Below are 14,846 nucleotides of genomic sequence, written 5' to 3' on the forward strand. Positions count from 1 at the left end.
ACAGCAAATACTCCAAAGGTAAAAGTCCTTGTAAAGCAATAATAACGTAGTATACAAAAGTTCATAAAAGAGGCGATAATCTTAGTAATCTTAGCTGGTGTCTAAGCAAGTTTGCCAGATGTGTGGAAATTGGAATAATTTGGTAGGTGCGGGAAACTTAATCACTGCCATGGTGAGCATGTATCCATAAATAAGTGAAATGGCCGCTCACCTCCAAATAACTCAAAAAGAGCGTTTGTACCAATAGGTAGCAAGGTCTCCACTGTGGATGGATCAATCCGCTTTCCAGTAGCCAAAGGGGTCACTTCTATGACAGGCTCCTTAATCCCTTCTAGACAGCCAGCATCAAACATCAATGTATATATTGTCCTAAGCAGGGTTTGTGGCTCAGACCATAGATAAAAGGAAGGACTTCATAGTGTAGTAAGTTTGTAATATATTTATTAAAAAACATAGTAAACTCACATTTCAGAATATGAATAACAGCGTGGTAGCGTGGAAGTGGTATGGCGGTGAATGCCGGTAGCTTCTGGTCTCAGCCGAAGACCGGAAGTGACGTCAGACGGCTTCTTCCGACGCGTTGCGTCACAGCACAACGTGACTTTATCAACGGTCTAATATATACTTTTTAATATTTTAATAAATGTTTTTAGTGGTAATGCACTAGGTCGGTGCGCCCCTTTTCTTTTTGTTGTTGTTTCCCAGTTGGTTTCGGATACCCTTGATCCTGAGGGAGCAGCAAGACTACAAGTCTTACCCATTCAAGTCCGAAGTATCACTGTCATGAACCGGCAGGACTGGTGGTGGATCCTCTGGACCAGAGAGGCGATGGCACGGGTTGTACTAGAGGACCGGTTCTAAGCAGTTACTGGTCTTCACCAGAGCCCGCCGCAAGGCGGGATGGATTTGCTGCGGCGGTAACTACCAGGTCGTGTCCCCTAGTAACAACTTGACCCCTCTGGCAGCTGATATGGCGTGGTACACAGGGAGTAGGCAAGAGCGTAGTCGGACGTAGCAGAGGTCAGGGCAGGCGGCAAAGGTTCAAAGACGAGTAGTCGGTAGCAACGGGTTCGGCAACAGGCAAAGCAAACAAACACAGCAGGGAACGCTTTCTCAAAGGCACAAGGCACAAAGATCCGGGCAGGAAGCTGTGGGAGGAGAAGGTATTTATGGGTAGTGCACAGGTGAAGCCTAATTAAGTCAGCACTACCTCTCACAAACCTTAACCCTTAACAACCACTTTAGGCCAGGCACCAATCACTGGTGCACTGGCCCTTTGAATCTAAGAGTCCCGGCGCGCGCGCGCCCTAGAGAGCGGGGACGCACACGCTGAGACGCTGGAGTGCTGCCTGGAGGCATACGCTGTGAGCGCTCTGAGGCCAGCAGGGGGCCCGGAGCGCTCAGCGTAACAATCACTCTTCCCTCCATCACGTTACACTCGAGCGCAGGAGAATTGTTCTACTTTTTGAATTACATCAGTTGGCAGGCGTTGAACTATGGGGAGTGGTCCCTTCATCCGGAGGTGTTTCATCAGCTGAGTCTCCGGTGTGGCACCCCAGAGGTGGATCTGTTGGCTTCTCGGCACAATAGAAGGGGGCAGAGGTTTGTGGGTCAGTCAAGGGATCCTCTGGCGGACGCCACAGACACACTGGTGGTCCCGTGGGGTCAGTATCGTCTGATCTAAGCCTTCCCTACGCCTTCCTTCCTCTCAAGCTTCCGTCGGGCTTGGTACGCCGATCTGGTGTGGCTGGTCGCTGACGTTCCTTGGCAGCTTCCTCTCAGGGAGGATCTGCTGTCCCAAAGACCGATCTTCCATCCTGCTTTACAGTCGCTGGCTTTGATAACTTGACTGTTGAATGCCAGGTGCTGAAGGGTAGGGGTTTATCTCTAGGAAGATCTACCATCGTATGTGGAAGATGTACATTGCGTGGTGTGAGTTTCTTGGGGTTCTTCCTCGCTGCTTCTCGGTGGCTTGGATATTGACCTTCCTTCAACGGGGGGTTAAACAGAAATGGGCCTTGAGTACCATCAAAGACCAGGTGTTGGCTTTGGCGGTCTTCTTCCAGCGACCTTTGGCCACACACTCCCTAGTTCGTACCTTTCTTCAGGGTGTCCGACATTTGGTTCCTCCAGTGCGGGCTCTGTTGCCGCCTTGGGATCTTAATATGGTGGTTTCAGCTCCACAGAAGCATAAAAATATTTGGGAGATTACCCTGCTTACGCTGTCCCAGAAGGTGGCCTTTTTAATGGCTATCACCTCTGTGCGCAGGGTGTCTGAACTGGCAGCGTTATCCTGTCGTTCACCTTACCTGGTGATTCACAGGAATAAGGTGGTTCTTCGCCCCTGTCCGTCGTTCCTTCCTAAGGTTGTCTCTGATTTTCATTTGAATAAAGACATTGTGTTGCCTTCTCTGTGTCCCAGGCCTAAACATCCAAAGTAAATTGCCTTGGCAGTGGTCCGGGCAATTAGGGTGTACCTGGCAGCTATGGAGTCTTTCAGAAAGTCAGACTCTCTTTGTGTTCTTGTATGGACCTTGAAAAGGGTTGTCCACTTCCTCTGCAAACATTTCCAGATGGATCAGACAGACGGTGGTTCAGGTCTATTCCATCAGGGGTTCCGCCTTTCCCTGTCAAGGCGCACTCTACTAGGGAGCTTAGTGCCTCCTGGGCTTTCCATCATCAGGCGTCATTGACGCAGGTTTGCAAGGCGGCCACCTGGTCGTCACTGCACACTTTTACAAAGTTTTATTAAGTGGATGTGTTGGCATCTGCGGGTGCTTCTTTTGGCCGCAAGGTCTTGCAGGCTGCTGTTTAAGAGGACCTGATCCTGGCCGCTCGGAATACTATACTCAGAAATTGGGGTTCCCAACAATCTCCTAATATCACTGATGTCAAAACTGCAATACAGCGCAACTATACATTTAAACGTATGTTAGCAATTAATCAAGGTACTTGCATAGCCTTTGATAAAAGATGGACTTCATGGCTGAATGTGACAGGTAAATTCCCTTCAAATATTCCTTTCTACATGGAGATCAGAATGGTGTGGTGGGCCTCAGGGGAGCCCGCCGCTTGTACCCCCCTGCACAGTAAGTGCCCATGTAGGGTGTGGGGGGGGTGGGCCCCCGGGGGAACACTATCTACCCTTTTCCGCTAGAACATGGACAATATACTTAATGGTCAGTGTCCCGCTACTTCCATATGTATTCCCTTCCACTTGGCACTGTCCAACCACACGCTTCCAAGATATTGTGTTTATAACATTGTACCTTCCCTGTTTGTTCCTTTTTCACCACTGTATGTACATTGGTTTGCAATTGTTATTGTCTTTTAAAATCAATAAAAATTGAAACAAGAGGACCTGATCCTCTTTAAAGGTGTGTTGTTTTTTTCAGATGGGCTCCAGTTGTTTGGTTGAGCTCCTGTTGCCTGGTTGGCTAATGTTTAGCCTTGGGAATTTTTTGGTTGTTTCCCCCCCCCCCCCGCCCTCATGTTTAACACTACTTTGGGGCGTCCCAATGGTTAGGAATATCAGGAGCTATGTCTGTCAATGAACAAAAGAGAAAATTGGATTTTTGTTTTACCGTAAAATCCATTTCTCTGATGTTCATTGACGGACACAGCACCAACCCCTCTGTGGAGTTATAGTTCTGACACTGCTTGTAACAAAACTGAGTGGCTATAGCAGTGAGAGGGAGTATACCCCCTGGGACTGCCCATGGGTGTAGCAAGAATTATTTTATGCTTAGTGTCCTACTCCTGTAAGGGGCAGTTTTTTCAGTGCGGCGGGTGGCATGATTGATGACGGTTCTACTTCGGGGGGGACATTGTTTTTTGTATTTTTTATTCCTCCCCATAAAGGAATTTCCAAAAACCTGTGTACTGTGTTTATTCACTTTTTTGGTGAATGGATAGGATACTATGTACCCGATACTCATTCACATAGTGGGAGTCCGGGATGTGCGTCTGGTATGGATTTTGCAGAGATGTTTTTTTACATTTTGGTGTGGGGTTCCCCTCCAATTCCATACCAGACCCGAAGGGATTAGAGGGGGGACCCCACACCGTTTAGATTTTTCTTTTTTTTTAAGTGCCGGCATTCTTTTTTTTTATATTCAGCTGTTAGTGGGGAAACTCACTAACAGCTGATGAGTCTTCAGTTGTTAAGGACGCGGCGACTGGCTTCCCAGCCCGCTCCTTAAAAACCAGCTATTCTTCACACAGAATTTGAATTGGTTGATCAATTTTCGACCGATTTTTCTAAAAATGTGAAATTTGTTAGAAAATAAAAAAAACCTAAGGAATATTTCACTATTGCAAGTTGTACTCATTCAAAGTCGCATCAAAGTCCTGTTATGTCGCATGGCAATGTCGCAATGGAAATCGCACCAATTTTAAAGTCACGCAGGTGTGAAAGGAGCCTTAGGGCCATTCCACCAGAAGTTTTATTGCTTCCTGGGCTATTCAGCATCAACCTTCTGTTGTTCATGTTGGTAAGGCTGCCACCTGCTCTTTTCACACACACACTTCACACACTTAGTAAGTTCTACCAGGTAGTTTTCAAACGAGTACGATTAGGAAATTAGGATTTTTGGTTTACCTGCAAAATCCCTTTCTAAATTCTAATCCCTTTCTAAATTACATAATAGGAGATCCCTCCCCACTTGTCTGTGTTCCTGATTGCTTACTACAGATCTAAGGTTTAGCTAATCTGAAAGGGGTTTTGCTTGGCTGGGGATTCCTGCCTTGTGTTCTAGGCCAGTGTCCCTTCACCTAAAGGTGATAGCATAACCACTTGCCGACCGGGCCATAGCCGAATGACGGCTACAGCATGGTTGGCTTATTCTGGGAGGGTGTACAATGATGTCCTCCCAGAATCGCTCTCCCACATGCCCCCTGGTGCGCGCACACGGAGCTGTCTGTGCTCCCTGGGACCCGGCGCATCACGGATCTTGGTAAATGGCCAATGAGAGCGGCCCTTTACCACATGATCGCTCCGTCCAATGACGAATCGATCACTTGTCAACAAACCGGCGCATGTCCGGTTCATTTTTCGCCTCTCCTCGCACACTGTACACAACAGTCAGTACAGTGTGCGAGGAGAGGAGAGAAACTGCAGCTGCACACCTCCTCTGCCTCCTCCATACCTCAATTGTGCCTCATCTATGCCCCATCCATGCATCATCCGTGTCTCATCCGTGCCCCATCCATGCCACCTCAGTGCTCATCCATGCCTCATCCGTGCCACATCCATGCCTCATCCGTGCCTCATCAATGCCACATCTGTGCCCACCCATGCCATCTCAGTGCTCATCAATGCCACATCAGTGCTCATACATTCCACGCCAGTGCTCATCCGTGCCACATTGCTCATCCATGCCATGTCAGTGCTCATCAATACCACGTCAGTGCTCATCCGTGCCACATCTATGCCACATCAGTGGTAATCCATGCCATGTCAGTGGTAATCCATGCCACATCAGTGCTCATCCGTGCCACATCCATGCCACATCAGTGCTCATCCATGCTGTTATACCTGAAGGGTTTCACATGTACTGTCACTTTAAGGCTGGCTCCACCCAGGAGTGATGACAAGGGTCAAGGGGCAGAGTGGCCATCTTTAGACACATGTAGAGATGTATGATATGCAGAGCTGTCCTGTAATGCTGTACAGTGAGTCCTGAATAAACAACCGTTGTTCCAGACCAGAGTCCTGTGTCTCTCACAACACGGAGAATATAACAGTGGCGACGAGGATGGGATTTACAAGGTTACTATCCGTGTGAGAAAGGAAAGGAAGAAAAAAAACTCTGGATTGTCAGGAATACAAAACCCACAGAGCCCAGCAGGAAAATGTCATAAGATCGGGCCCATACCTTTTGCTGGGCTGTAAACCGGGGAATCTCGTCGTGTTCGACCCTCTTGTCTTGGGACTGCCGTACATGTTCCTGGACCGTTTGAGGGCGGAGCATATCCAAAACAGTCCATGGCTGCCGACCCAAAAGAAGTTCAGCTGGAGTTTTCCCAGTGGTTGCATGTGGTGTGGTTCTGTAAGCAGAAAGGAAGGAGTCCAGCTGCTGGGGTGGAAGGCATGCGGACCAATTGCGTCCTCGTTCTCAGCTGCCCGAATCCCTGACATCGGCTGCACCTCCAGTGTCTCAAGGATCTGCTCCTACCGGATCAGGAGGCATTGAGACTGATGCTTGGGGAGACTCTGAACTTTTGAACTCAGCTCCAACAGAGCCCTCCAGCCCTGGACCAGAGGTCTGCTCACCCTCTGAGCTAGGGAATCCCCTCTTGGCCCCGCCGGTGTCCATTCCGGCCAGCCCTGCTTCCTCCAGCCCCGAGTCGCTGGGTGCCCGTCCTCAACGACACTGTCGCCCCCCTGACCGGTTTCAAATGCAAGACCGGTTACGAGACTTTCGACGGGCCCGCCGAAAGTGATCCGCTGCCATTTTCTCCCCGGAGCTTCCCTGGAAGTTGTTCTCACATCCGGACATGGAAGAAACCATGTAAATCTCCTGAGTTGGAGGACTGTATTGGACAATTATGAGTACTGTTTTATGCCTGTTCTTGTTTTGTTGTTTTTTTTTTTTTGTTTTTTGTTTTTTTTTTTTAGGTATGGATGGAAGGTGTTATACCTGAAGGGTTTCACATGTACTGTCACTTTAAGGCTGGCTCCACCCAGGAGTGATGACAAGGGTCAAGGGGCAGAGTGGCCATCTTTAGACACATGTAGAGATGTATGATATGCAGAGCTGTCCTGTAATGCTGTACAGTGAGTTCTGAATAAACAACCGTTGTTCCAGACCAGAGTCCTGTGTCTCTCACAACACGGAGAATATAACACATGCCACATCAGTGCTCATCCATGCCACATCAGTGCTCATCTGTGCCACATCCATGCCATGTCAGTGCTGATCCATGCCATATCCATGCCATGTCAGTGCTCATCTGTGCCACATCCATGTCATGTCAGTGCTCATCCGTGCCACATCCATGCCATGTCAGTGCTCATCCGTCCCACATTAGTGCCACTACAGTGCCTCACAAAATTATAATGGGAAGTCAGGAAATGACGGTGCTCCCTGCATGTTGGGCCTCTGTATGTGGCTAGGTTGTGAAAAAGTGGCACACGTGGTATCGCCATACTCAGGAGGAGTAGCAGAATGTATTTTTTGGGTGTCATTTTTGCTATGTACATGCTATGTGTTAGAAATATCTTGTAAATGGACAACTTTGTGTAAAAAAAATGGGCTTTCATTTTATTTCGACATTTTCCAAAAACTTGTGAAAAAAAAATGACATGTTTAAAAGACTCATTATGCCTCCTAGATTATGTGTTGGGGTGTTTTCTTTCCAAAATGGTGTCATTTTGTGGGCGTTTCCATTGTCCTGGTCCTCCAGGGCCTTCAAAAGTGTGATAGGTTGTCAGGAAATGATATGTGTAATTTTTGTTCCTAGAACACCTGGGGGTGCTACTTGGATGTGGGGCCTCTGTATGTGGTCAGGCTGTGGAAAAGTCCTACACATGTGGTATCGCCATACTCAGGAGGAGTAGCAGAATGTATTTTGGGGTGTAGTTGCAAGTATGCCATTAAAATGTGTGAGAAATAACTTGGTAATATGACCATTTTGTGAAAAATAAAAAAAAAAGTTAAAAAAATCTTCATTTTGCAAAGAATTGTGGGAAAAAAATTCCATCTTCAAAAAACTCACCATGCCTCTTACTAAATACCTTGGAATGTCTACTTTCCAAAAAGGGTGTCATTTGGGAGGTATTTGTATTTTACTGGCTTGTTAGGGTCTCAAGAAATGAGATAGGCCGTCAGTACATCAGGTGTGATCAATTTTCAATGATTGGCACTATAGCTTGTAGACTCTATAACCTTCACAAAGACCAAACAATGTATACTTATTTGGGTTATTTTTACTAAAGATATGTAGCAGTATAAATTTTGACCAAAATTCATGAAGAAAAATGACTAAATTTGCATAATTTTAAAGTAAAAAACGAAGGAAAATTTATTTATTTACAAAATTTCTGGCCTTTTTTCATTTATAGCGCAAAAAATAAAAAGCCCAATTATGATTAAATACCACCAAAAGAAAGATCTGTTTGTGTGAAAAAAAGGATGACAATTTCATATGTGTACAGTGTTGGATGACTGAGTAATTGTCATTCAAAATGTGAGAGCACTGTAAGCTAAAAATTGGTCTGGTTAGAAAGGGGGTTTAAGTGCCCAATATGTAAGTGGATAACTAAAGTAGTCACGACTATAAACGTATCTGTTTCCTGTGATTTAATCAATAAAAGGGTTTTACAGGTAACCCTGAAATCCTAATTGTAAACCCAGAAAAAAAAACTAAGAAAAAGCAAAAAATAAAGCAAACTGGCTGAATTATTTATATAAATATTTTTTTGTTGAAGACCAATGCTAATAAATGAAAGGTCGATGGTTAGAAAATAGTAACAAGTGTTACCAGCAGAGGGCATTCACATCCACAAAAGATTTAGACGGTACTGTAATCCAACATACAGAGCCAAGAACAGAAGAAAATTGGTGGATGCGTCAGAGAACCATTTCCCAAACGTAACATTTCCTTTCATTTCCTTTGAATAGTCTGCAGAACAGTAACTTTAGAGTTTAATCTCAGTTTACTTGTAGGAGGCCAACCAGTCTGTCAGAAACAATATTTTCTTTTCTTTTCTGTTACTAATGTATAATTCAATTATTATTCGCTACAGAAAAGGTACTGTACATAAAATTACCATATGTACAGAAATCTACGTAAAAGGCTTCTGTTTCTGACCTCTCCTGAAAATTAAAGTTGCTTGACTGTCATGCTGATCCGGTGTTTTATGAAATTTTTTTGCTGCACTGAGCTGAATCCAGTGTGCAGATCATATGTTCATAAAGAGGAATTCTGAAAATTGCAGTACTTTTAAAATATGTTGGCTTATAAGGGTTTATGTCTAGCAAGGTGTTTACCAGCTTGGACATATCTCTTTTATTTATACTTTTACTGTGCGCTGGGAGTACAGCTATTGCTATACTTCTGACAGTGAACCTTCAGGCCTCTTATCCTGCTGCTGCAGATTCGCTTGCAGCCACTCTGCCCGCTCATTGAGACCTCCACAGCTCCATTTACTGACTGCACTTGGTAAATGTGAAATATTCATAGGGGACTGTATATTAAAACATATTTTGTGTGATTGTGTCAATTATTTTCACAGCAATTCATTTTCCTAATATGTGCATTCCCTGGCCTCGTTAGCACCATCTAGTGGCAACAATGTGGTATTTTTCTGATTGAGGTATATCAGGAAAATACTGCCTTTCAAAACAGAACTAATTTAGATGACTGGCAGGTGGATTGATATTTTCATCATTTCTGAGCTTTGTGATAGGTTTAAATGAAGGGAGAAAACTATTCAGTACTTTATTCAGCATTATATAGTTTGTTTATTATGTCTTTCAGGTGTTTCTTGATGAACTTCATGAGACCGGTCAGTTACACTCCATGTCTACGTGGATAGAGCTCTACCCTTTTGTCAACACGGACTCCCGTTTTGCTAACATGCTGGGACAGACAGGTGATTTGGCTGTACACATTTCTACATACACTCTTTTTTTCAGTCTATTAAGTAGCAAAGCTGTATTAGTGAATAGTGGTGTAACATTGCTGCCTGTGCTGATTAACATGGATTTGGGAATCACAAGCAGAGTAACTCATTTGTTAGATAGGAGGTTCACTTTAACACCAGTGCTCTCTTATTGCATTTTTATGTCTTTGTCATAATCATCCCAACTTTCTCATTCTCTCAATATGTCAGGCTCTACTCCTCTTGATCTGTTCAAGTTTTATGTGGAGGATCTGAAGGCTCGATTCCACGATGAGAAAAAGATCATTAAAGACATATTGAAGGTAGGCAAAACTTTTGTTCAAACTTTTTCCTTTTCATTTCTAAAGTATTTTAGCGTTCTTTCACCAAATGTAAGGATGATTCCATTTGTGTCCACCAGCTTGCTTATATTGCAGTGAATGGAAACGGTTTCTTTGATTATTCAAGTGTGCTACTGTACCGCCCCTTCATGTGAATTCAATACTATAAAATCTAATGATAACTATTTAACTATAAAATACACTGCCACAGTAAACGCTTAGGGCTCTTGCACACTAGTAGCCTCGCTAAATGCACAGCCACTATTGTGCACTACAAGGATACAGCACTGTTTGCTGTTTTGTTTTTTTGCTAAAACTTTATTCAAATTTCAAAAGTGATAAAGCATGGATCAAGTGGTCCACGTGGTTTCCGGATTAGTAATGTTACAAGTGATTACTATGCATACTGAAGACTGAATAATGCTCTGCTGACAAATTGTTGTGTTATTCCCCCGTTGTCACCTCATTCCCCTTTCGTTATTGCACATATGTCACCTAAACGTAAGTGAGATCACCTGGAGGGCCACACCTGAGCACCGGCGCCCTCTCTCCTCCTCGCTCCCGCTATCCCTTTTTCCGGCTTACTAACCCCTCTTCCTACCCTTCTCCTTTCCTTGTCGTACCTCCTCTTCCACCTTCTCTTTTCCCTCCCCCCCTCCCCCCTTCTCCTACCCATACTGCTTATATTCTCTCTCCCTACTCTCCTCCTCTTCCCTCTCTCTGTCCTCCCCTCCTCCTTTTTTTCTCTCTCTCTCTTCCCCCAATCCCTCCTCCCCCCTCCTCCCTCCTCATCCTCCCCCCCCCCCCAATATCGCATCTCCTCCTTTCCCTCTCCCCTCTTTCCCCTCCCTCCTCCCCCCCCCTCTCTATCATATCTTATCTCCTCCCCCCCTCCTTCCCCCCCCCCTCCTTACTTAAGCCCCCTATCGCTCTCCGTCCACCAATTCTCCCCATATCTCTTTCTCTTTTCCTACAACCAACTCCCCTCCTTCCCCTCAGGGCCCCTAGTGACCCTGTCTATAATATTTACATTCTGGTAGAGAGGTACGGTGCTCCCCAGTACGCTAACGTATAGAATTCATAGTGGACACGCCTGTGACCCGAATTGCTGGCATTGTTTCGGCTACAACTAACCTTGCTGTATTCATTGTATTTGATGTATCGACTTATGTAATGACATATGTTATGTTTGTATTCCTTTAAAATTAATAAAAAATTCTAATGGAAAAAAAAAAAAATTTCAAAAGTGACATTTCATTAGGTTTTGTTTGCTGTGGTGCAGTGTGGTGGATTGCGTTGCACCGCACTGCGTTGAACAAAAGAACTGCGCTTTCTACTTTTTTTAGCTCACATCACCCCACCACAGTGGTGTGAACTTGTCCCATGGTAAACAAGTAATTTTGCCTTGTGTTAGGACTGCTCTGGGCAATTGCAGTCCCAGTGCACCTGGTTTGAAAGGGTCATCCAAGTGTATTTAAAGCCAAAACTTTTTCTTCTTTCTTGTCCATTAACTAACATAGGAAATCTTTAACTTTTGAGTTATACTGCCATCAACTGAAGGATTTGACAGCCCAGGATAATCTCTCTCACTACCAGCATACTTTAGTTTCTTTGCTAGTGTCCTGAGGATGAGCAAACCTTGTAAACTTCAATTTGTTGGGCATTCTGAGAACTTGATGGGAAGTACAGTATCTCACAAAAGTGAGTACACCGCTCACATTTTTTATTATATCTTTTCATGAGACAACACTGAAGAAATTACACTTTGCTACAATGTAAAGTAGTGAGTGTACAGCTTGTATAACATTGTAAATTTGCTGTCCCCTCAAAATAACTTAACACACAGCCAATAATGTCTAAACCGCTGGCAACAAAAGTGAGTACATCCCTAAGTGAAAATGTCCAAATTGCGCCCAATTAGCCATTTTTCCTCCCCGGTGTCATGTGACTCGTTAGCGTTACAAGGTCTCAGGTGTGAATGGGGAGAAGATATGTTAAATTTGGTGTTATCGCTCTCATTCTCTCATACTGGTCACTGGAAGTTCAACATGGCAACTCAGGACAAAGAACTCTCTGCGGATCTGAAAAAAAGAGTTGTTGCTCTACATAAAGATGGCCTAGGCTAGAGGAAGATTGCCAAGACCCTGAAATTGAGCTGCAGCACAGTGGCCAAGACCATACAGCGGTTTAACAGGACAGGTTCCACTCAGAACAGGCCTCGCCATGGTCGAACAAAGACGTTGAGTGCACATGCTCAGTGTCATATTCAGAGGTTGTCTTTGGGAAATAGACTTATTAGTGCTACCAGCATTGCTGCAGAAATTGAGGGGGGTGGGGGGGTCAGCCTGTCAGTGCTCAGACCATACGCCGCACACTGCATCAAATTGATCTGCATGGCTGTGGTCCCAGCAGGAAGCCTCTTCTAAAGATGATGCTTCTGTCCCCATTCGGCAGCGGGGACTCCGATGCACGGGGCCAGCGGCTTCAATTGCCGCTGGCCACCCGCGATCGCTCCCCGCTCAGAGAGAAGAACAGTCAGCTGTTGTAAACACAGCTGACCATTCTTGTCTCTAGAATTATCACAGAGCACCTGTGATCCTTCTATATAGGATCACAGGTCTCTGTGATCATTTCAAAAGCACACCCCCCCCCCCCAGTTAGAAACACTCCCCTAGGCTTACATTTAACCCCTTGATCACCCACTGTGTTAACCCCTTCCCTGCCAATTTCATTATTGCAGTAACAGTGCATATTTTTAGCACTGATTACTGTAGTAATGTCACTGGCCCCCCCAAAAGTGTCAAAAATGTCAGTTAGGGGTCCGATCTATCCACTGCAATGTCGCAGTCCCGCTAAAAATCGCAGATTGCCACCATTACTAGTGAAAAAAAAAATTACAAATCTTTCCCCTAGTTTGTAGACGCGATAACTTTAGTGCAAATCAATCAAAATACACCTATTGAGGATTTTTTTTTTTACCAAAAATATGTAGCAGAAAACAAATTTGCCTAAAATGATGAAATAATTTGATTTTTCAATTTATTTTTTTTGGGGAGTGTTATAAAGCAGAACGTGAAAAATATTGTTTTTTTTTTTCAGAATTGTCGCTCATTTTTTGTTTATAGCGCAAAAAAATAAAAATCGCAGAGGTGATCAAATACCACCAAAAAAAAGCTCTATTTGTAGGGAAATAAAGGACATAAATTTTATTTGGGTACAGCCCCGCACCGCACGACTGCGCAACTTTCCGTTAAAGTAACTCAGTGCAGAGTCGCAAGAAATGGCCTGGCCATTAAGGGGGCAAATCCTTCCGGTCCGGGAGTGGTTATTAGTGAGAGACAGAATAACAACAAAAAAAATCCTGAAAAATGCATTTCTCTTTCGTTCATTGATGGACACAGCTCCTGATATTCTTAACCATTGGGTTATACTGCCCCCTACAGGAGTAGGACACTAGGCAGAAAAAAAGTCTGGCTATGCCCTATGGGCAGTCCCAAGGGTATACTCCCTCTCTCTGCTATAGGTACTAAGTTTTCTTCTGCCTAATCAGGAGTAAGGACCTGGTTTCTTGCTGGGATCTCTGGTCCTGGCATCATTTTTTCTTTTAGATTTTTTTCTCCTGGTTTTTCCTGTGAGATCTACAATCAACTGACGGATTTGGCAGCGGTCTGGATAATCTAGATCCAATGGTCACCCAAGTCTGGCCAGCGAGCACGCGCAGACCTCAGCTCCGCGCTAGGTCGGCTACGACATAGCCCCACTGGACAGGGGCTGGCCTGTGAGTTAAACGCCTCGCAAGGTCGCATACGACCTGGGTCTCAGCCCAAGTCGCAGCGTTCCTCCCGACTGACAGCCCCCCATTTAGATGGCGAGGGGTTCTGTCTGGAGCGGAGCTCGCCTGGTGCCTGGTATGGTGAGTAGCTGTCCTCCTCTCCCCCTGGAGAGTTTTGGGGTGCACGCAGGTTCCTCCAGGGAATGGTCGGACACCCGGGTTCCCCTCCTTCCTGTTAGGCAGCCCCCCTCACCTGTCCCCCCATCCTATCCCCCCCTTTCTACTAATGCTGGGGCTGTGTGGGTGGTCTGGTACATCTCCCGGTGTTCAGGGCAGGGTGCTATGCTGGTGATGGTGGCGGGGGGGGTGTGCGCCACCAGCAACTGGACAATCGGCGGTGCGGGGTGGGGTTGTACCTGGTGGGGGCTCATGCCAGGAGCCCCCATCCTGCCTGTGCCTGTCATGAGGCCTAGGGATCCCTCCTGGGTCCCTGAGAGCCTCGTGGTGCGGCACAGGGCCGCCATTTTCTTGTAGCCTGCGTGCTACAATGCACTGCGGCCATGTTTGTGTAGTCCTGCGGCCATTTTGCGGTGGTTTGACATAGAAAACAGTGGCGGCTATGACAATGGAGCCCTATGGGCAACAATTTTGGTGATGGGAGCCCCTCCTGGTACTGACTCCTGGATCCTTTCCTTTTCTGATCACCGTACGTGCAGTGCAGATTTTCCTGGTGACTGCGGTGCCTGGTTTCTGCAGGGTGGTGAGTCTGGTGGGGGTCCTCTCCCTCTCTGCTGAGGATTGATTGGGGCTCTGTGACTTGCAACTGGGTGTGCTGCCAGAGCGGTGGGGGTATCCCTATAGTAGTGTTTTACACTTTTTGACAGGAAGGCGGAGGCTGTGGCCTGCAATATATACACTCTGGCTGGTGCGGCACTGAGGCCGATATTCACCATTGCCCTGGTGTCGTAGACTCTGGCCGAATGGGCTAAGCTGTTGCGCCGTGACCTGGAGGGGAGCAGCCTCTCTGCCTTTGCTGGGCTGGTGGATCAACTGGTCCATGGGCTGCAGTTTATCTGTGATGCCTCTTTGGGTGCGGCTCCCCCTAGGCTCTCTATTTCGACAGTGG

General features: G+C 45.9%; 1 protein-coding gene across 7 annotated transcripts in view; it reads left to right on the forward strand.

Moving 5' to 3' along the window:
• Window positions 1-14,846, forward strand: part of PRPF40B (pre-mRNA processing factor 40 homolog B) — a 206,580-nt gene that overhangs the window by 129,912 nt on the left and 61,822 nt on the right. For all 7 annotated transcript variants that reach the window (XM_082244918.1, XM_082244921.1, XM_082244919.1 and 4 more), the window contains 2 exons: window positions 9,484-9,598; window positions 9,839-9,930. In XM_082244918.1, the coding sequence (XP_082101044.1) occupies window positions 9,484-9,598; window positions 9,839-9,930 (207 nt within the window). The remainder of the gene's footprint in view (window positions 1-9,483; window positions 9,599-9,838; window positions 9,931-14,846) is intronic.

This window comes from Pelophylax lessonae (assembly GCF_965119305.1).
Source record: "Pelophylax lessonae genome assembly, chromosome: 2".
In the NCBI taxonomy this organism is placed as follows: domain Eukaryota; kingdom Metazoa; phylum Chordata; class Amphibia; order Anura; family Ranidae; genus Pelophylax; species Pelophylax lessonae.